General features: G+C 44.7%; 2 protein-coding genes across 3 annotated transcripts; one reads left to right on the top strand and one right to left on the bottom strand.

The window, feature by feature from the left end:
• Positions 1–11,527: 11,527 nt before the first annotated feature.
• LOC102700350 (protein POOR HOMOLOGOUS SYNAPSIS 1) lies at positions 11,528–15,927 on the top strand. Of its 2 annotated transcripts, XM_040525238.1 has the most exons (11): positions 11,528–11,871; positions 13,512–13,628; positions 13,737–13,802; positions 14,287–14,390; positions 14,470–14,615; positions 14,694–14,822; positions 14,924–14,970; positions 15,049–15,076; positions 15,162–15,235; positions 15,339–15,366; positions 15,629–15,927. In XM_040525238.1, exons 1-11 carry the CDS (start codon positions 11,572–11,574, stop codon positions 15,685–15,687), a joined length of 1,098 nt encoding a protein of 365 aa, XP_040381172.1. In that variant the 5' UTR covers positions 11,528–11,571; the 3' UTR covers positions 15,688–15,927. The 2 variants fall into 2 exon arrangements, with proteins under 2 accessions (XP_040381172.1, XP_006656967.3); XM_006656904.3 differs by having other exon boundaries at positions 14,470–14,822.
• A 513-nt stretch (positions 15,928–16,440) lies between these two features.
• LOC102700631 (peroxidase 5) lies at positions 16,441–18,147 on the bottom strand. Its single transcript, XM_006656905.3, has 2 exons — positions 17,786–18,147; positions 16,441–17,690 (listed from the first exon to the last, which is right to left on the bottom strand). The coding sequence occupies exons 1-2, from the start codon at positions 18,107–18,109 to the stop codon at positions 16,812–16,814; spliced, it is 1,203 nt and encodes a 400-aa protein (XP_006656968.2). The 5' UTR covers positions 18,110–18,147; the 3' UTR covers positions 16,441–16,811.
• Between the last annotated feature and the right edge of the window lie 2,553 nt (positions 18,148–20,700).

The following is a 20,700-nucleotide window of genomic DNA, read 5'->3' as shown; positions in this document are numbered from 1 at the left end:
TCTAAAACTTGGATAACTTGATCTTGATATCTTTCAGTTGACCTATTATGTAATTAACAGTTGCATCATGAGTACCCATGGTCACATGAGCCAATGATCCCTAGACACATCCCTATTGGGCACCAACACGATAAAGGTCCATGACCCAAAAGATGGTGACACAACACCCGTACTTAAAAGGAATTTTGATATGTGACTAGATCTAATGGAAAGTTGATCTCATTAGCTTTTTGTACATATGTAGAATGTGAAAAGTGGAGTTTGTATGTGACTTGGACGACCGATTTAGTGCGGCATGCTACTAGATCTCAAAATAGATCCGAACTTGATATAACTTTGGCCTCCATCTCGACTTGAACGTCTTTGTCAATCTTGTCCTCCTATCTTCACTCCAAGTACTTCCTGGTCCTATCGATGGTTACTAATCATAATTAAATTATTATGTAGCAATCTTCCTTCAAATCACATAAATACTTAGAAACAAATACACTTGTAAACTCAAATATCACGCATGAGCACTAGAAATAGTACGTTGTATCACAACTTTAGAAACGTGAGTGTCATTTGTATCATTAAGGAGGATTGATGGTTTGAGCGATAAAGTTGGCCTCGTTTAAATGGGGATTAGGAAACCAACAAATTTTCTTGCCCCGTGTGAAAAATTTACTTCAAATTTTTGTACTAGAGATTATGTGCCAATATCACGCTAGGCTTACAAACCGCAACATAGGCTAGATTCTATGTACACTTAGTTGAGACTAGTTGATTTATGTTTTTGACTTGCGCAAAACTGTTTTGGCTTACGCTTCCATGCAGAAAATTAGGTTTCACCAAAAGTTTATAAAACCACCTATTCACCCCTCTAGTTGGATTCCTTGATCCTACAAAACATAAATACAACAATTAAATGGGAAGGCCAAAAATACGAGAGACTTCGGTCGATCCGTTTTGCCAGACAGAGAAATCCCACAACAGATTCCAACAATGTTTTTATATCTGACAAGGATATAGACTACTTAGTTCATATGGATATCTTGATGAAGAAGAGAAGATGTTGAGAATGAAGTGGCTTCATAAGGATATGATATGTACTCCGTACAACGCAAGGATATGATATTTAATCTTACAAAGGTAAAGATTGTTAGATCCCCTAGGACAAGACATGCCCCCTCTCACACTAGGTCAAAAATATGATGCCCTTGGCCCTAGACCTATCATACCGATAGACTTTGTTTTGAGATATTCTAAAACTTTAGTTAGACCTTACCAACAAGACAAGTGATTGTACTTCGTAACAATTGTTTGAAGGCCGATCCTTGTAATGGCCGAGGTGTTTGTAGCAAAACAATGCATCGGGTGCCCCACCAAAAATATGTTTAGAGGATTTTGAATCAGAATTCAAACATGTCCTAGCTATACTAGCCATCCAATCATAAAATCACATATCTGAATCCCATTTCAACTAAAAATGTTATACATTAATCTAAGCATAAATAAGGCCAGCCTAAAATAACCAGTAAATATGTTATAACTAGTCGGTACACAAAATATAATGATAAAAATAAATTAAATAGCCATAAAATTGAGCCTAGTGTCACGCCCTGAGTTTTACCCTAGCCAAGAAATAAGTAAATAATGCATTAAAAATAATTTGTTAATTAAAGTTCAAGAGTAAACCCAGTGTAATAAATTAATTTAATTTAATTGGAAGCTTTTTGGATGTTCTAAAATGTCCCAAAAGCATTTTAAATTATTAACAGGATTTATATTTGAATTGCAGTCAATAAAATTTGGTCTAATAAACTTAATAAAAATCGGCAAAATTGGAGGCAATTTTTTTTCCCTCCTTCCTTTTTCTTCTTTTTCCTTTCCCTCTTTTTCCCTTTTTCTCCCCTCCCCCTTGCCCCTGGTCGCACGTCTCCCCCCTGCCCCATGCAGTGCCGCACTCCTCTCCTCCTCTTCTCCAAGCCATGTAGCCTCATCTCTATCTCCACCAAAAAAATCAATTCCAATTAATTAGAATTCTAAATCTTATCTCTTTGAAACCTTATCTATTCCTTGTTAATAGGGGATGGACAACAAGATTTATCTCTAGCTTCCCCCTATAAATACCCCCTACACCTTTGCCTCTTTTCCCCGTCTCCCTCTCCAGTGCATCTCCAGTCGCCTCTTCCGCCTCCGCTACAGCTGTGCCGCCCCTATCCCAGCAGCTGCGCAGCAAGCCGCTAGTAGCCCTGCTGCATCCTTGTTCGCAGCACGTCGCCAGCTGGTCTCTCTCCACCAAATTTCAGGTTCGCATATATTTTATTCTTGCGAATCAATCTAAATTAATCTACCGTTTAATTGTTCAGGTTTTCTAGCCAAACAGCGAGGATCAACCGCAATCCATTGCTGATCTCTCCACCAAACCTCAGGTTTGCATACGTTTTATTCATGCAAATCAGTCTATCGTTAATCTACCGTGTAATTGCTTAGGTTTTCCAATCTATTAACTAGCGTGAGATTGATCTACGGTGCGGACTTCAATTTCGTAAGCGTAGATTGGTTTAACGTTAAAGTCGCCTAATTCTAGTTTAGCGAGTCGTTAAATCTCAATTTAACGGGTCGTTAACTCCTGCCGTTGTTCCGCTAACAGTTCACGGTTTCACGTAACGGATCTAATTTGTCGTACGAATCTCTAATTCGTGCATGATTTGGTTCTGTCGTGTGAATGCGTGTACTGTCTGCAATTTCCCGAGTCGTGTCCCAACCGGCGCTCAAAGTCCGCATCACCTCCCTCCCTCACTCTCCCTTCAGCCTCTTCCTCCTCTCCCGCTGGGCCGGCCCAGTCCTTCTCCCGGCCCAGCTCGCCCCTACCTCTCTCCCTCCCGCACCGGACCGATCCAGGCCACGGCCCAAACCACCGAGCCCCAAGTCCTCACGCCTCCCTCTCCCTCTCCCAGGACACCGACAGGTGGGCCCCATCTGTCGGGCCCGTCTAGCTCCTCCGGCCGACACCGGCGCAACCCCGCCGTCGTCGGAGCGTCGTCGCGCCGCCGCGCCCGTCGCGTCGTCGTCGCCTCCCCGAGCCGCCCGGTGTTCCCGTCATGTGGCCGCCGCATTCACCGTCGGGCGCTGCTCCCCGCCGTCGGCCATCGCCACCGGTCTCCACCTTTGCGCCTTCGCCCGCCGGTCAACGGCCATCGTCGGTCGTCCGCCGCCCCACCGTCGTCGTTGTCCACCCAGTGAGCTCTCCCCTTCCTCCTCAATCTCTCCCTCGGCGCCCGCCGTCGCGTCGCTCCGCGCCGCCCGACGTCGTGTCGCCATGCCTAGCCGCCACGCCGTCCGCGTTGCGCCACTCCACCTGCGCACGCTTCCGCTCTGCCTCGTCACCACGCTCACCACCGTGAGCCGCATCCGCGCAGTCGTGCCGCGTCACCGGCCGCCTTCGCCTCTGCCGCCGAGCCAACGCCACGACGCGTCCCCACCGTGCCACGCGGTGCGTGCGCCTCGCGCCCGTGCTTGGCCGCCGCTCGCCGTCATCACTGCGCCGCCCTCGGGTCACCGCTGCTCCGCGTCGCCGTCACCATTCGCTCGGTCGCCTTGGCCGCTGCCGCGCCGTCGCCGCTTGGCCGCTGCCGCGTCTCCCTGGCCGCCGCCGGTCCCTCTTCGTCTCTGCACGCGCAGGTCGCCACCGCTGTCGGAGTGCGTCGCCTCTTCCCGATCCCTCTCATTCCTCTCCTTGCCGCTGCCGCCCCGCTCTCGGGCCGGCATCACCCCGCTGTGCCGACCGCGTATCCGCCGCCACCTTTATTCGCACGTCCCCGAGCCGTCGCTGCGCCCTTTGCCTCGCCGCCGCCAGTCGAGCTCGCGCCTCACCTCCGGTCGCCGTCACGGAGCCGCGTCATCACCCATCCCCGTTCGACGCCGACTTGCTGCCGCCCTTCGCGCCGCCGGTGAGCATCCCCTTCCCCTTTCCCTCCTTTTCTTCCCCTTCGGCCGCCGTCGTCGACGGGTGTGTCGCCGTCGCGCGCGCGCGCCGTTTGCTGCCGCCGACGCACCCTCTCGGGGCCGTCTCCATCACCTCGCCATCGCCACCGCGGAACCGCCGTCCTTCGCCGCCCTCCGCGCCGGATGCCGCCGCCCTCCTCTGCCTGCACCCCTCACCGCCACGGCACAAGCCGAGTACCCACGATGCGTCGCCCGTTGCTGCGTCGTCCTCGCGCTTGCGCCGCTGCGCTGCGTCCGTCCAACCTCCTCTGCTTGCCACCGCGCCGGCACCATCGTGCTGCGCCGCTGCCACGCCTCGCCGCGCACCACCGCCCCGCTCCCTCATGCCGGCGCAACCGCCACTCTGCTTTCCCCGGTCGCCGCCAAATCCATTGCCCGGAGTAACCACCGCCCCGCTTCTCCCGGCCGCCAGCCGCCGCCTCGCGCTGCCGCGCTCTCCGGATTTCCCGCGCCGAATCCGCCGCTGACTCCATCTCCCGCGCCCGCGTGTGCAACGTGGTCTCTAACTGCCGCCTCCGCCCTAGCCGGCCGCCCCTATAAAATTCGCCTCCCTGCCCGCCGCCGCCATTTCTTTCCCCTCTCCGCCCGAGCCGCCGTTGTGCCTAGCCACCCCGCCGCCACGCCCGATCTCGCCACCTGTGCGCCGCCATCCACGCCGCCGGTCGTCACCACCCATCCCGCCACAACGCCGACTCGCCGACGTCGCCGCCGGTAAGCCGTCGTCGTCCCCCTTCCCTCTCTTTTTCCCTCCGCACGATGTCGCTGAGGTCGCCGCCGCCGCCACGCGTGTGCGTGCCCCAGACATCACCGTCGCCCCTCCGCCCATCGTTACCCTCGCCTCGCCGTCGCCGACGCAACCTCGCCGACGCCGGAGCGCCGTCGCCCTCCCATCGCGCCGTCGTCACCGTCGGGCGCCGTTGCCGCCGTCGGCCATGCGCCTCCTCTCTACCTCGGCCGCCGCCTCACCTCGCCGATCCTTAGCACCGCCGCTCACCGCGCCGTCGGTCGTCGCCGCCGCCCGCTGCCGTTGCGCCGACGTCGCCGGTCGCCGCTCGCGCCGTCGCCTCGCCGCCTGCCGCGCCTGCGCTCTCCCCTCCCTCCTCTGCTCTCTTCCTCTGTCCAGCGGGCCCGGCCAGTCGATCTCTCTCTCCTCGTGGGCCTCCTTGTCAGCCCCTCTTCTCCTCTTGTCTCACTGCCAGTGGGTCCCGGCTGTCAGCTTCCCTCTCTCCTCAGTGCTGACGTCATCCCTCCAATTAATTGCGCAATAATTGATTTAGGACTTTTCTGTTTAGTTAAAAAACCCAGAAAACTTCTAAAATTCATAGGTAATTCATCTAGTCTCCGTTTAGGTCCAGTCAAGTTTCATTAAATCCAGAAAAATGCCAAGAATCCATTAAAAATAGTTTCTTTCTCTGTTTCAGTAGTTTTATAGTCTGTTTTTCTTGTTTTGCCTTATTTGTCGTAGGTTTTGACCCGTCGCAGCGCCGTCCGTTCCCGAAGTCGTCGCCGAAGTTCCTCGTGGGTCTAAGCAAGGCAAGTGGCACCCTTATTTGATCATATTGAACCTATGTTTATAAAATCCCCCGCTTTTACATTCAAACATGCATTGTATTCAAATGTATTTACTTTATTTATCTGTTGGGCATTTACCTTTATACCCGTTGATTCCCATTCATTATTATTGTCATCCCCCAGGGCTAATTTGACTAGAATTAGGGTTAGTCAATGCTTAGCCATGCTTAGTTCAACTAGCTCACCAATTCTTATTTAATTATCTGATTAAACTTTGATAGACGTTTATTGGTTGTAATCATTATTAATCTCCCGATGTGGATTAATACAACTAAAATATTGCTTATGGTGGGCTGTGGGTGCATGGTTTTTAGAGTCGTGCCCATGGCAATTAAGGACCGGTTCTCAGGAAACCCTGAAGGTCTTACACGTACTAACCACAAGCCAGAATGGGCAACGGTGAGACTCGTAATTTAGCTTATCCCTATTCGACGTACCGAGGCAAGGGTAGGCGTGATGGAGTATGGACGGGCAATCGTGGTGTAACGAAAGCCTCTGCTGCTTCCGGATCTACCAAGGCACAAGAGGGGACTGCCTGACTTGGTGTAAAGGAGGGGGTGAAACCTGAAGTGTGGTGCGATTGCCTAGGGAGGGTTAGGTGAAAGGTCTTATCATGGTTTCCGTACTGAGGTATCGTGGTGATACGTTGGGGCATGGTGACATGCTTGGCAGACATGTCTTGTGGGTAAAGTTGTACACCTCTGCAGAGTAAAACTATTCGAATAGCCGTGCCCGCGGTTATTGGGCGAACTGACAGACTCACTAGGATTAGTTGAACCCCTTTAATAATTTTATTAATCTTGGAACTGGTTTGACCCTGCGCAATGTGGTGTAACGTTGGCAGTGGTTTGGGTCTGTCGCAACGTGGTTTAACGTTGGGCAGAGGGTTGACCCTGTCGCTACGTGGTTTAACGTTCGACAGTGGTTTGGGCCTGTTGCAACGTGGTGTAACGTTGGACAGTGGATGTTTATTTTAAATGTTACTTTACTTTTATTTTAGTTTATTTTATCTACTGTTTTGCTAAATTACTGTAGCTTTTGCGCAAGTTAACCTTAGCCTATCCCTTGATACCCTATTGCATTCATTATTCTCCCTCTCTTGGGTGTTACTTGTTGAGTACGGTGGTTTGTACTCAGCCTTGCTTAATTTTTCCCCCACCAGAGCAAGTGCCAGAGCCTGCGTCAGAAGAAGGTTGTTCCGAAGGTTGAAGTAAGGTTCAGTCCGCCGTCAAGAATGCCTGTAGTGTGGAGCCGTCTTTGCTAGCTGAAGCTGAAGATTAGATGGTCTAGTCTTGTTTTCCTTTTCCGCTGCATTTCGATAGATAATTGTTTTTATTTGTTTTTAAGTCGTGGAACTGTATATTAATTTGTCATAGTGTGTACTCGGGCTGATTCCTCGACCGAGATTTAATGCATGCTATTGTTCAGAGATTTGGTGTAAATTTCTGGGCGTGACACCTAGCCAAACAATCACCTTCATCAAAATTTAGAACAAAGGAGACTAAAATGATTCGAAGGAAATAAAATATAGTTAGAATGGAGCTTGGTTTAAGCCCCCTATCGGTTTAATCCATTAGGGCATGTACATGACGATTATTAGTTGATTTCTCTCTATTGCGATATCATCAAATATGATGATATGGAGGAAACAAAAGTAAGGGAAGAGAAAAATGGTTGTTATGCATGACAATGACCTAGAGTCGACTCTTAACATTTATTTAATAAAATTGTGTTGCACGGAGTAGATTAAAAAAATAAGAGTAATAAAAAAATATTTTGTTATATTAATGAATCATACTTGGCTCTTTATTTGTATATATGCTTATAAAATGAATTAGTATTGCTGACGTGAACGAGAGAAGAGTCATACTAGTCTTTACCTCTGAATATGCCTTTAGGGTATCCCAATGTATATAGACTACTTAGTTCATGTGGATGGGACCCACATACTTAGTATTTTACTATTTCAATTTACACAATGTATAGATGGCAATAAATATAAGGTATGACCCACAAATCACATGTAATAGTTCTAGTTCTCTCACAAGAGAGAAAATAGATGTGAGAGATAATATATTTTAATTTATATGGGTAGTCCATATAGCTAAAGCTAGTTCATCTGATTTTATTTAATAATACTCTGTTCCACGTTAATAAAATATTATCTACATTTCATATTGTAAGACTTTCTAGTTTTGTCTAGATTCATTTATTGATGAATGTGCATAATTTGCATATATCATTAGCATCTATATGAATCTAGAAAATGCTAGAAAGTCTTACATTGTAAAACGGAGGGAGTAGTTTCTATAGAGTTATAATGATCACTTTTGGCATATATTATGTATACACTTAGAGCATCTCTAAGAAATGTCTAAAATTCATCTTTAAAACTAAAATTTGGGAATTGAGCTAGAAATATATCTCCAACAGGTTACCAAATACTCCATCCATTCCATATCTGTTAACACCAATAGGAAAGACAAAATCACCGATGGAAATTCTATCCGGAAGAGTTTGAATTCAACAGGGAATCGTGAAGACCAAGACATGACAATATAATTTTGTCTATTAATGAGAGTTAGTTTAGGTTTTTCCTTTATCTCTAAGATAGTTAGAGTCCGATCGGGACTTGTTTGTTTTCTTTTATCTATTAGGAAACAATGCCGTATCTAATAGGGATTAGAGTTGGAGTCCAAATAGGACTTGTTCGTTATTTCTTTTTATCTATTAGGAGTTGTGTGTTGTGTCCGACATGGACTACTATCTACCCAAGGGTATAAATATGTATGCCCAGGGTCATTATAAATCATCTACATATCCCAGATCAATATGATTTCGGCACATCGTCACCCTCTTCACCGAGGTTTCAACACCGGCGGAACTTAACACCTGACGCGGGGCTGCATCCTATCGATCTCCAGTGGAGGGACAAGTCCTACGTTCTGCCGGCCCACGGTGATCATATCAGCTAGATCAGAACTGTCTCGGTTCAGTCCGATCTTCTGATCTGGTTGTATGTTTGCTAGTTACTGTATTAGTTTTAACTTAGGTAACTCTTGTATCTTGAGTTGATCTGGTCGACCACTTTGAGTAATTTACTTTGATTTGATATTTGCTATTTGACATATTCAATCTTATACTGTCTCGGTTCGGTCCAATCTATTAGATTGCGTTTATCAAGTAGTTTTATATCAGATCGATTTATCTTGCTCATAATTTTATCGAAGTACCAGCCGATAAGTTATCCATCATCGACTCGTTGGCTTGTGTTACAACCAAAATTTGGTAAATTTTCGTGTTAGATTCGGATAGGAAAGGTGCAATCGCCGATAGAAATTTTATCCGGAAGAGTTCGAATTCAATAGGGAATCGTGAAAACCAAGGCATCGTGGCATAATTTTATCTATTAATTAGAGTTAGTTTAGAATTTTTTTATCTCTAAGGGAGTTAGAGTCCGATCGAGACTTGTTTGTTTTCTTTTATCTATTAGAAATCATATCGTGTTAGAGATAGAGATAGAGTTTGTTATTTCTTTTTATCTATTAGGAGTCGTATGTTGTGTCCAATATGGACTAGCGTCCATTCGAGGGTATAAATATGCATGCCCGGGATCATTATAAGTCATCTACATCAATCAATAGATCAATTCTTCTCGGCGCATCGCTACCCTCCTATCCAAGGTTTCAACTCTGGTGGAACTTGGCACCTAACACGGGATGCATCGCTTCAATCTCCGGTGGAGGGGTAAGTCCTACGTTTCGCTAGATTAGGACTATCTCGGTTCGGTCCGATCTTCTAATCTAGTTGTGCGGTTGCTAGTTATCGTATCTGTTTGAACTTGAGTTACTTCTGTATCTTGAGTTGATCTGGTCGACCACTTTGGGTAATTTACATCGATTTGATATTTGTTATTTAACATATTCAGTCTGTACTGTCTCGGTTAGGTTCGATCTAGTAGATTGTGTTTGTCAGATGATTTATATCAGATTGATGTATCATGCTCATAGTTTTATCAGAGTACCAGGCGATAAGTTATCCATCGTCGGCTCATTGGCTTGATAGCGATCTAGATCTGTTTAGTATCTATCCTGACATTGCTTGGCGTAATCTTGAACTATCTCAGTTTGGTTCGATCTTCTATCATTATTCTTAGCAATCTAGGCTAGATATTTTATAGATCTTGGTCGTTTGTCAGCTATCTATAGCCGATGATTTTCGCCGATCTACATGCTTATCATATTTACACCAATAGAGTAGCTGATTGCCGTACTATGTTATTTTTATACCAATCAGCTTGATTTATTTAGATCGGCAGTTATTTATGTTGCACCGCTTATGAGAATTACATGCAGTTGGGTTTAGCCGATCGTAACATATGATCCATTGTTTATTTCGAGTAATTCGTCAGTTTATTTATTAGCTTTATCGATCTTCATGTTTCCTATAATTATATCGTGCTCGACTACATACTGTCTTGGTTAAGTCCGATCTATGTATGTTTGGTTCGATATGGTTATAGGGACTCGTCCGATCGACTAAAATTAATAAGTAACTTACGTTGGTCTAATATTTAATTTCAGTCTGTTTTATCAAGTTTCTAGCCGATCCAAGTTTTTTTACAGCCGATTATTTATCCTAACAGCTAACCATCACAGCATCAACATCGGGTCGACTAGATTATTAGTTCCTATCGGCTCGATAGTCGATCGACTTGTTTTACCGTCCATCTTGTCAGTTGCAGTATCAAACTGACTGACATGCCCGCGCACGTTCCAAGAATTTAGGTCATGCGTTGGAGTTGTCTAAGATTGACTCTCAGGGCTTCGTGTGTGACATGTCGGATTGCATTTTCGACGCCAACAACTTGATAGCGATCTAGATTTGTTTAGTATCTAGCTTGACGTTGCTAGGCATAATCTTGAACTGTCTTGGTTTGGTCCGATCTTCTATGATTATTCCTAGTAAGCTAAGTTAGATATTTTATAGATCTTGATTGATCCTCAGTCATTTATAACCGATGATCTTTGCCGATTTGCATGTTTACTAGCCGATTGTTTTACTTTACTGCTTATACACCAATCCACTTGATTCACATATTCACCATATTTATATCAATAGAGTAGCCGATTGCATTACTGCATTACTTATACATCAATCGACTTGATTTATTTAGATCGGTAGTTATTTATATTGCATCGGCCTATGAGAATTGCATGATAGTTAGTTTTGGCCGATCGTAGCAAAATATTCATTGTTTATTTAACTATTCAAATATATCTTTATCGGACCTCAAGCTGATTCAAGCTTTCAACAGCCGATCGATTAGCCTATCGGTTAAGCACCACTGCACCAACACCCGATCGGCTGAATTTCTTGTTACCTATCGGCTTGATAGCCGATCGACTTGTTTTTTCATATCTTGTCAATTGCCGGATCAAACTGACTGGCACGCCCGTGCATCTTCTAAGAATTTAGGTTCTGCACTAGAGCGGTCTTTGAGTGATTCCCACACCTTCGTGTATGACACGTCGTCGGGTCAACTTTTGACGTCAATAATATCGTAAAACTTTTGGATTTGTCTAGATTGAACATATATCAATGTATATGTTTTGTATATGTGTTTAGATTCATTAACACACGTATGAATTTAGTTAAGACCAGAAAGTCTTATAATATAAAACGGAGAGAATATATTGCTAATATTTACATATGCCTAAAATTAGCTTACTTATTTCTTTAGGGCAAAAATATATGTTGCTAGTATGAGTTATTCAGTTTTATATTTTGTTGGAGGAGCGTATAACTTTTATGCTAAATTTTTTTAGATAAATCTAATACAAAGTTTTAAAAAGCAAAATATTAGCATTACGATTGGAGACGCTGCGGGTAGGCTTAGAACTGCCAAAGACCCGTAAATGCTACATCCACTCCACGGCTCCACACCAAAACCGTGCATCAAAACCCATCTCCCTGAAGGCCTGAACCCCCACCATCGTCGTCGTCGCGATGGTGGACGCCAACTACAGCAGCGGAGTGCTTCTCCCGGCGCGTGCAACAGCGGCGGCGGCGGCGGCCGCGCCGCGGCGGAGGCAGAAGTGGGCGGTGGAGTTCGCGCGCTACTTCAGGACGCCGCGGCGGGACCCGTCCAACCCGCCGCCGCCCGGCCTCCGCCTCGTCTCCCGGGGCAAGCTCCGCCACCACGGCACCTGGCTCCCGGCCGCCTCCCCCGCCACGCTCGCCATTTCCCTCCCCAGCCACTCCTTCGCGGCCCCTGTCCTCACCGTCTCCATCGGCAACGTCGTCTTCGTCCGTACCAAATACTCCCCTCTATTTCGTCTTTCCTCTCACCCGGCTGCTTTGCTGTTGTGTATGCGTGCGCTCGCTCGATCCTCGTACCCGTTTAGGTTCGTGACCTCGCCGCGCCGAGGCATAGTGGGGAACGCCTCTGGATTAGGCGTATGTTTTGAATGCGCCATGGCCTATTTTGGGAGGACGTTGCTTTCGGCCTCTCGAGTGCGTGGCCGTATATTTGTTTCTTGTGTAGGTTTGGCCTTCCAAGTGTTGGATGATCGCTGTTTCTCAAAGCAGCAAAGCCTGTGGGTTTTTTTTTTACCCTCTTTGAGATTGGCCAATTTGATCCGGTGTCACAGTTCTGTTCTTCTATGTGTAGGTGTAATAACATTTGCTTGGTTGAGTATTGGCATGATTAGCGTGTATTGTGTTCTACTGTGTTTTAGCCGGAGCGAAATCCTAAAATTTATTTTTTTCAAGAGGACCACTAGTGCTGGTTTTGTTTAAATTGAAAGTTACTTGAGCTACAGTAATTAACATTGAAAATCTCAAATCATAGGGGAAGCCAAACCCTGCTTGCTTCCCCCTCCGTCTGCTGCCGTGTCAGGAGATCCATGGACGTTTTTATGAAACAATCAGTGCAACAATTGCTTGACATCTTTACAAATGACATAGTGGATGCGTTTAGCATGATCACGTGGCAAATGTTGGCGGTGCAAGATTAGATCTGTCGGGCATAGTGATTTTTGCCTATACTTTGATTACTGTTGGTTTCCTTACTTATTGTTGCATATATTGGATTATTGGTTATTCCTTGCCATTCAAACTCCAATTAGTCTAGTTTGGACCATCCCAAGCTCCTGCCATTAGTTTTGAAACAGATAAAACCTTGGGCTATTCTACTCTGTTTTACTAGTTTTTGTAACTGCATTGTTATTATATTTGGTGTTGATCAAATTTGAAATTTCATTTCTTCTATAATTTTTAGGAATTATGCTTGGAAACTGAATCCAGTAGCCCTATATAAACAGGCCTGTATTGTGTGAACTATATATCTCTAGTTACTGAAAGACATATGCTACTTAGTCTTTGGGCAGACCAAAGTCAATACCTTATTTTTTGTGCCCTGGCCTTAATGTATTATTACAGAAATGAACAATGGAATTTCCTTTTATTGAAAGATAAGAAATGGACTGTATTGGTTGATTTTAACTTCTTTTTATACTTTGAGAACTGAAAACAAATGGTTGTAACTGTGTTGATTCTTTTGTAATTTGGGTGGGACAAGTATATAATAGGCCTTTGGTATTTCTACATCCTGCCATTGTTCAACTAAATATGTACTGTTTACAAGATCTATGCAATAAATACATTGTGTTCTGTCATTTGAGACGTTGTGGATTGTAGAATATTTCCTGTCAAAAACAAGAAAATGGGTTTGTAGAATGACCAATTCTAATGTATGGCGAAACCCAATTATTTGAGAGAGGTTATCTACCTAATCCCACTCTTTCTGGGCAGTACATTGGCTGTATCTTACCACATCTATCCTTGACAACCTGATGACATTGCAGAATGGCTTTGGCACACTGTTTTGGTTTCTCTGTATGCTCCCTTTTCATAATCTGGCATTATTTTTATTTCTTGTGGCACAGGAGGAGCATTTTGTTTCCATCCTCAATTTCTCATGGCCTCAGGTTACATGTGTGACACAATGCCCAATTAGCGGGAGCAGGGTGGTGTTTGTGAGCTTTTGTGATAAGTCCAAAGAGGCAAGTTTTGTTAAACCATCAAATTTTACTGCACATATTATAACCAGTACAACCTCTATAATCACATTTAAGTGGCCAAAATTTTTATGCTCTTTTATTTTTCTACAGATCCACAAGTTTGCTTTACGTTTCCCACAACTCAGTGATGCAGAATCATTTTTAAATTGTGTCAAGGTGCAAATTTCTGCTTCTGTCATATCGAACTATGTGTACCTCTTCATAGTTACGTTGTATGAGTATTCCATGGACTTCTCTTGTCTCTTCTCATAGTTCAACACCTAATGGTGGTTTGCTTAAGTGTTTATCACCATTCTCTACAATTTTTTACACTATACTCCATCACTGGAACTTGTAATCTTCTGTTCAATGTGTGCACATGACTACTGGGTGTTATAGTGATTAGGTAAAAACTATCAATGATGCTTTTGGGTTTCTACATTCCAGTTCTCTTTGAGATTCTCTTAACTTTGTAGTCGTGCCCTAGTTCACTGATATGAAATCTACTATCCATACAATTGAAATTTCAGTACTGCTAGCTATAGAATTCCTGAGACTACAGTCGTTTTATTTTTAACTTAATTTGATATTTTCTTTACTTTTGCTCTTCTTAATGTTTATGAAGAACTAAATGCATTTCTATTATGCTTTATTTACAAAGGAATGCTCAACTAACACCATGGATATCATACCATCTGGAAGTGACTATCTTTGTGAAGATTCATCAGCATCTGAATATATTGCTTCTAGTGGAATTCACCAAAGGTAAACAGTGGAACTGTTTCATGTCTGAGTTATGGAATATATTTTATATTATAATTATTAAGTATCACTCAATGCATAGGCCTCATGACACTTCAAGCTTTGAGAAGCCAGAGCAGCCTACCCACAGAACAAAGACACCAGCATTACACTACCATGAAGAACCAGACGTGCCTATCCACAGAACAGAGGCACCAGAATTAAACCAGCATGAGACAGCACCACTAGGCCACCATGAGGCACCAGAAGAACCTCTTCTTCAACCTCTCCTTGCTACCACAGAACAGCATGAGACAGCAGCACTAGGCCACCATGAGGCACCAGAAGAACCTCTTCTTCAACCTCTCCTTGCTACCAACGTTGATACCATCTTCTCTGGTTTCCCCCCAAGTTTTACTGATATGCTGACACAATTTTCATGTAAAACTGAGAAAGGTTAGCAATTTGCTGTTTCGTGACATTCACTCAAAGCAGTTTTTTTAAAAAAATTTCTAGTTATTCATTTGTGGCAACATTTTTTGCACATATTAAACCAGATGCTGAACCATATCCAGTGACTGCAACAGACCATGCACTACAAGAGGTATTTGTGGCTATATATATGAATATCCTGCAAAATATTATTATTGGAAGAAATGATGTTATGTTGGTAAAAATGCAGGTGTCTGTGTTGGATACTTCTCATAATGGTACACATAGTCTCGGTCTCATGTCCCACTTATTCATCTTGAAGTATCCGTCCTTTCCTCCTAACCAATCAAATATTGTGTGCAGTTGCAATTGCCACAACTTCTGCTAATGAAATTGATGTTAGTAAAGAAACAAGAGATATTGTGACAAGGATAAAGGTATCTATCCCATCGATAATTGCATGGTTGGGTAAATGTTTCTCTTATTTTAAATTTGGTAAATAATCTATATATTCTAATATATGTTGTTGTTCTGTCGCAGACATATATGGCTGATGGTGGCTTCCACGGTATGCTTTATATTCCTCAGTTTCCTCAACATTCCCTTTTGCTACATACTACTCTGGAAACTCACTAATCTACAATTCACATATGCTTGTATACCGCTTTTTCTCATCTTAAATATGTTTGTCAAGTTAATCCATTCCTACATAACTCATGAAAATAGTTCATTTTTTTCTCAAAATTCCCTTTTTCTAAAATGCTAATTTAGAAACTTCCTAATCCACGGTCCACACACTTTTATTGATCTGATGTTTTTGCTTATCTTAGATATGTTGTCCAAGATCGAGAAAGTTATTGATGAACTGGGTGGCGACTTGTCACTGTAGATAGAAAAACATCCTCTGTGGTGGGAAGGCCTTTATTTCCCTATGATCTTATGTACATCGTAGCTGTAGTTCACTTACTATCCTCTGCAGCTTTTGCTCCCAGAAGAAAAATGTTCAGTAAAGCTTCCATCAAGATGGGAAGTATATTGTCTCTGACGTATTGCGTAGTACATCTAAGGACTACTTTGTGTGAAATTTTAGGGTTTGCACCTGCAGTTTTGGACTTTTGGTTACGCGTTATCTGAACTGTTGAGGGAATGCTACCCCATATCCATATCCAGGCTCGTTTATTCGTGAATGTGTGTGGTATTTTTCATGTTTTCTGTTGCTTTTGCTGCCGTGTATGTGCGTTCCATACTAGATTGTGCCACAACACGCGACGGATTTGATTGCAGATCCTGTGCTTTGTTCCTCTGTTGCTTCCTCACCGGCAGATCTTGAATTGCTCATAGCCTGATGCTCATGGACTGTTGGCATACCTTGCCTGCATTGTGACTGCTTGGTGACCATACCTCTTGTCAAAAATTTTCAGCTATTTACAACGTTCTGTCAAGCTTCTCTTCAATAATTGCGACGATTTTCTATGAAGTTTAGCAGCGACAAGAACCATGTTTGATTTAGATTATCGAGTGAATTACTGTGGATTATCTACTTGATTATGTAGATAAATAAAATATTTTAAGAAATAAACTTAAACTATATCTTAAAACAAGGGGTCTAAATAATGCAGTAGAAGAAAGTTTGTTTGAGAAAACATATCTTTTGAAGCGTGGAAAAAATAACCCGTTTCAATGGTACGCTGAATAATCGGAAAAGAACAAGGGGTCTACACTGTCTTTTCTTGCAGTTTGCCACACAGAAGTCGAAAAAAAAACAACTTTTTGGTACCAAAACAACCTTGCCATAAACATTAATTACTTCTACAATCAACGATATAAATGCTTATATCTTGCAAGCGGAGTTATTTTAATAAGCCAATTTAACATATACTTTTTTCGGAAAGAAATTTAACATGTAGTACGTACTTGCAGTGCAGCAAATCGTAGTAGAAATAGTAATGATAAAAGACTTAAATTTTTTTGCCATGAGCAAGCAGTAGCAGCAGCAGCAGCAGCAGTCAGAAGTCAGAAGAAGCCGTGGAAGCCAGAGCCGGGCATGAATCTGGGGAACCGAGGCTTCTTCAGGCGCGGCACCGACGGCGCCGGCTGCCGCGACTGCTTGTTCACCAGCCGGCATTCCCTCCTTATCTGGCCCTGCTGCTCGCCGACGAGCACGTCGACGGCGCCGAGCTTCTGCATCGCCTCGGCGAACTTCTGCTGCCACAGGGCGTCGTCCCCGGCGAAGAGGTCGACGGTCGGCTTCGTCTGCGGGTCCTTGATGAGCGCGTCGTCGGAGGACATGAGGCCGCGCGCCGCCAGCACCTCGGTGTAGTAGGTGCTGTCGAGCTTCTCCGACGTGCGGCCGTCGAAGCTCACCTTGGGCGACTGCTGCGGGTCGTCGCCCTGCTTCGGCGGCGGGCACACCCGCCGGAGGTTGGCGGCGAACGCCGGGTCGAGCGCCGGGTCAATGTCGGCGCCCTGGGAGAAGCCGTAGATGCGGTTGGAGAACATGAAGCAGTGCGCGCCGCCGATGGAGTGGGCGCCGGAGAGCACGACGAGGTCCTCCTGCGTCAGGCCGCGCTTGGTGAAGAGCTCGGTCATCCGCGGGACCTGGTGGCTCGGCGTGGGCATGTTCCCCGGGAGGTCGTCCATGTTGGAGCGCGTGCCGTCGCGGCGCCCCGCGGCGACCTCGTAGAACGGGATCCCGGCGGCCACCGCGGCGTCGCGCGCGGCGAAGGCCAGGATGTCCGCGCACGACACGGTGCGCGGGCACATGGACTCGACGGTGGACTTGGCGACGTCGATCGACCTCAGCCCGTGGAGGGTGAAGCCGTTCGCCGACGACTCCTTCTCCGGCACGTCGCCGGACGGCGTCTCGTCGAGGAGGATGGACGCGTCGCATCCCTGACATGACCGGTCGATCGACGATCAAACGCCCGCGCGCCCAAGTTTTCAGCGAATCGATATGCTCTAGCTAGCTGCTCATCTCGTGGCGTTACCGTGATGAAGCAGTCGTGGAAGAAGATGCGGATGAGGCCGGCGGCGATGGTGCGGTCCATGGCGATCTCGGAGCTGATGACGTCGCGAACGGCCTCCTCCGCCGCCGGGCACGACCTGTTGTAGAACCCAACCTGGAGGCCGTCGACAATCGCCGCGTCCACGGCGGGGGCGGCGGCGCCGGCGAGCAGCGCCGCCGCCGCCACTGCCAGGAACGTCGACGTCAGCCGCGGCATGCTCGTCGTCGCCATTGATCGAGATCGTCGATGGTCACCACCGGAGAGCGTCCGCCGTTCGTCCGTCCGGCGCGGCGTATGCATGGGCATGCACGCACAGGCGAGGCCAGGCCGAGGCGGCTTAGCCTAGCCCCGATCAAAGTTAATTAAAATACTGGGGGTGGTGGCAAGATTAACGGTCGGTGAGAGGAGCTGCGTCGTCCTCACATTCTTTAGCCGCTTGACTCTGCGGAGAGAGGCGGTCCCGCCAACAATAGGACGTGCCAACCCCGGCCGCTGCGCTTGGAGGGACACTGTTAGGATGTGTTTGGTTTTAGAGATGAAATGGGTTGGAATAGAGCCAACTCATTTCTGATTCTACTTGGTTGGTGGATGGATAGTATGGATTGGACTTAGAAGAGGAATATTCCTCTCAGATTGAGTTTCAACCTATCCCACCAAAACTCCCAGATCCAGGTTCAACCCATCCCACCAAAACGGTGAGATATATCTGTCCCAGGACGACCATGACGTACAGAGGGGTGTCCATTTTATTTGTTAAATTTATTTAAAATATATTACTTATATAAATATACATTCAATTACTTTAGGTTATTCATATATTAATCCTAGTATTTAATATTTTATTTTGGATATGAGATGTAAACTTTATCCCATCTTGTCCCTTCAACCAAACAAAAAAACAGGTCCAACCTATCCCTTTCACTAAACAAAAAACAATGTCCAAACCATTCATCCAACTAAACAGAAAAATGGAACCAACCCACCCTACAATCCAGGGATGAAGTCAACCCAACCTAATTCATCCACGAACCAAACGTATCGTGTTTATTGAAAAATGGTTGGGTTGGCAATTAATATTATCGTCTCGCAATATGGATTTTCGTACTTTGGTCAGATATCTATTCCTTTTGTGGCATGTACTTAGGCCCTTTTTACTTCCAATTTTTTTTCTAAAAACATTACGTCGAATCTTTGGACATCTAAATAAAACATTGAATATATATGAACACTAAAACTAATTATACAGTTATGGGAAAAATCGTAAGACGAATCTTTTGAGCCTAATTAGTACAGGATTAGACATAAGTGCTACAGTAATCGACCTATGCTAATGACGGATTAATTAGACTCAAAAGATTCGTCTCGTGGTTTCCAAGCGAAATCTGAAATTTATTTTATAATTAGACTATGTTTAATACTTTAAATATGTGACCGTACGCATTGATGTGACCTTCCCCTAATTTTTTTTTGAAAACTAAAGGTGGCCTTAGATCATCAAAGTTTGAAAATAATTAAAAAGATGATTAATGTAAGATATATCACTCAACAGAATAAAAATCCAATTTCGACTTCTATAGTTTTAAAAGATAAATTAAACTAAAACTATTGTGCTTACATTCAAAATTAATTAATTATTTTGTTACGATTGGTAAAAGTAGAATTCAAACTTGCATGTTTATGGGTGATATATCTTATATTAATGGAATTTATCTTGTTAAATTTTTCAAAATTTAAATGACTATTAAGGTCGTATACAAGAAATAAGTGGATATTCAACCGAGTGATGAAAATATTTTTTCAGATGCATACCCTTTGCTTGTGAGTTGCAAAAATATTTTTCCAGATGCATACCCTTTGCTTCTGAGTTGCAAATGTAACCATCGCCTGTGACCACGGTTGGTAGGAGTAGTTGATAAAGCAAGTAGAGATATCAAGCTTTCATCTTTAAAATAATGATTTTGCAATATAATATTATTATTCGCCTATTGGAACCATAACACTATATAACTATGCATAACATTAGAACTATATCAGGTTACATCGGACATTTCGTATTTGGACGTATGGTTTTAGCTGTTAATTTTTTGGTACAGAACTTTTTGTATGGACGAAAGTGCCCTTGCCCCCACGACAAATTCCCTACACCAGCGTCATCCTCAAAGTACATAGAGAGAGCGGTCCATCATAGCCTTCATCGCTATCGCCACAGGCATTGGACCTGCTCTTCAATAATAACTTCCAATACACCAGAGGAATTAACACAAGCTTTTTCGCCACTACTACCACAAATGACAAACCTCATAGGCCTAGCTGCTCATCGACCGTGAGGCTTTGCATTATGGTGATAAATAAATATGTACGCGCATGCGTGGCTAGCGGTCCAGATCCTCCGCGCGTGCACATCCGGTCGAGCTCCCCACAGCAAGTGCAGCTCATGCTAGGCATGCACCTTCTACGCAAGCATCCGGCCGTGACCTCCTAACCCTTGCGAGGCTTGCAGCCGGCCTCCTCTTCACACGCACCAACACCGCTACCCGTGTGCCCCTAGGCCGTGCAGCGAGGGGGGCTGCGCAGCGAGTAAAAAGGGTGTTAGCTATCCGGCACGAAAAATATGGTAATAAATTAATACATGATTAATTAATTATTAATTATAAAAAATATAAAATAGATTAATATAATTTTTTAAAGCAACATTCCTATAGAAATTTTTAAAAAATACACCGCTTAGCAGTTTGGTAAACGTGCACGCAAAAAACGAGTGAATTGGGGTTAGGAAGGGAGTGGATGAATGCGGCCTGAATTAATTTTTGGTCTCATGCGAAAAAGGTTTGTGCACTAAAAGTCCTGTTTTGTTCGCATGAGTCATGCATTTATTTTTTTTTCTTAACTTGAATTTG

This window comes from Oryza brachyantha, chromosome 6 (genome assembly GCF_000231095.2).
Source record: "Oryza brachyantha chromosome 6, ObraRS2, whole genome shotgun sequence".
Classification (NCBI taxonomy): domain Eukaryota; kingdom Viridiplantae; phylum Streptophyta; class Magnoliopsida; order Poales; family Poaceae; genus Oryza; species Oryza brachyantha.
The sequence above is the reverse complement of the archived record's forward strand: the minus strand, read 5'-3'. Positions and strand labels throughout refer to the sequence as shown.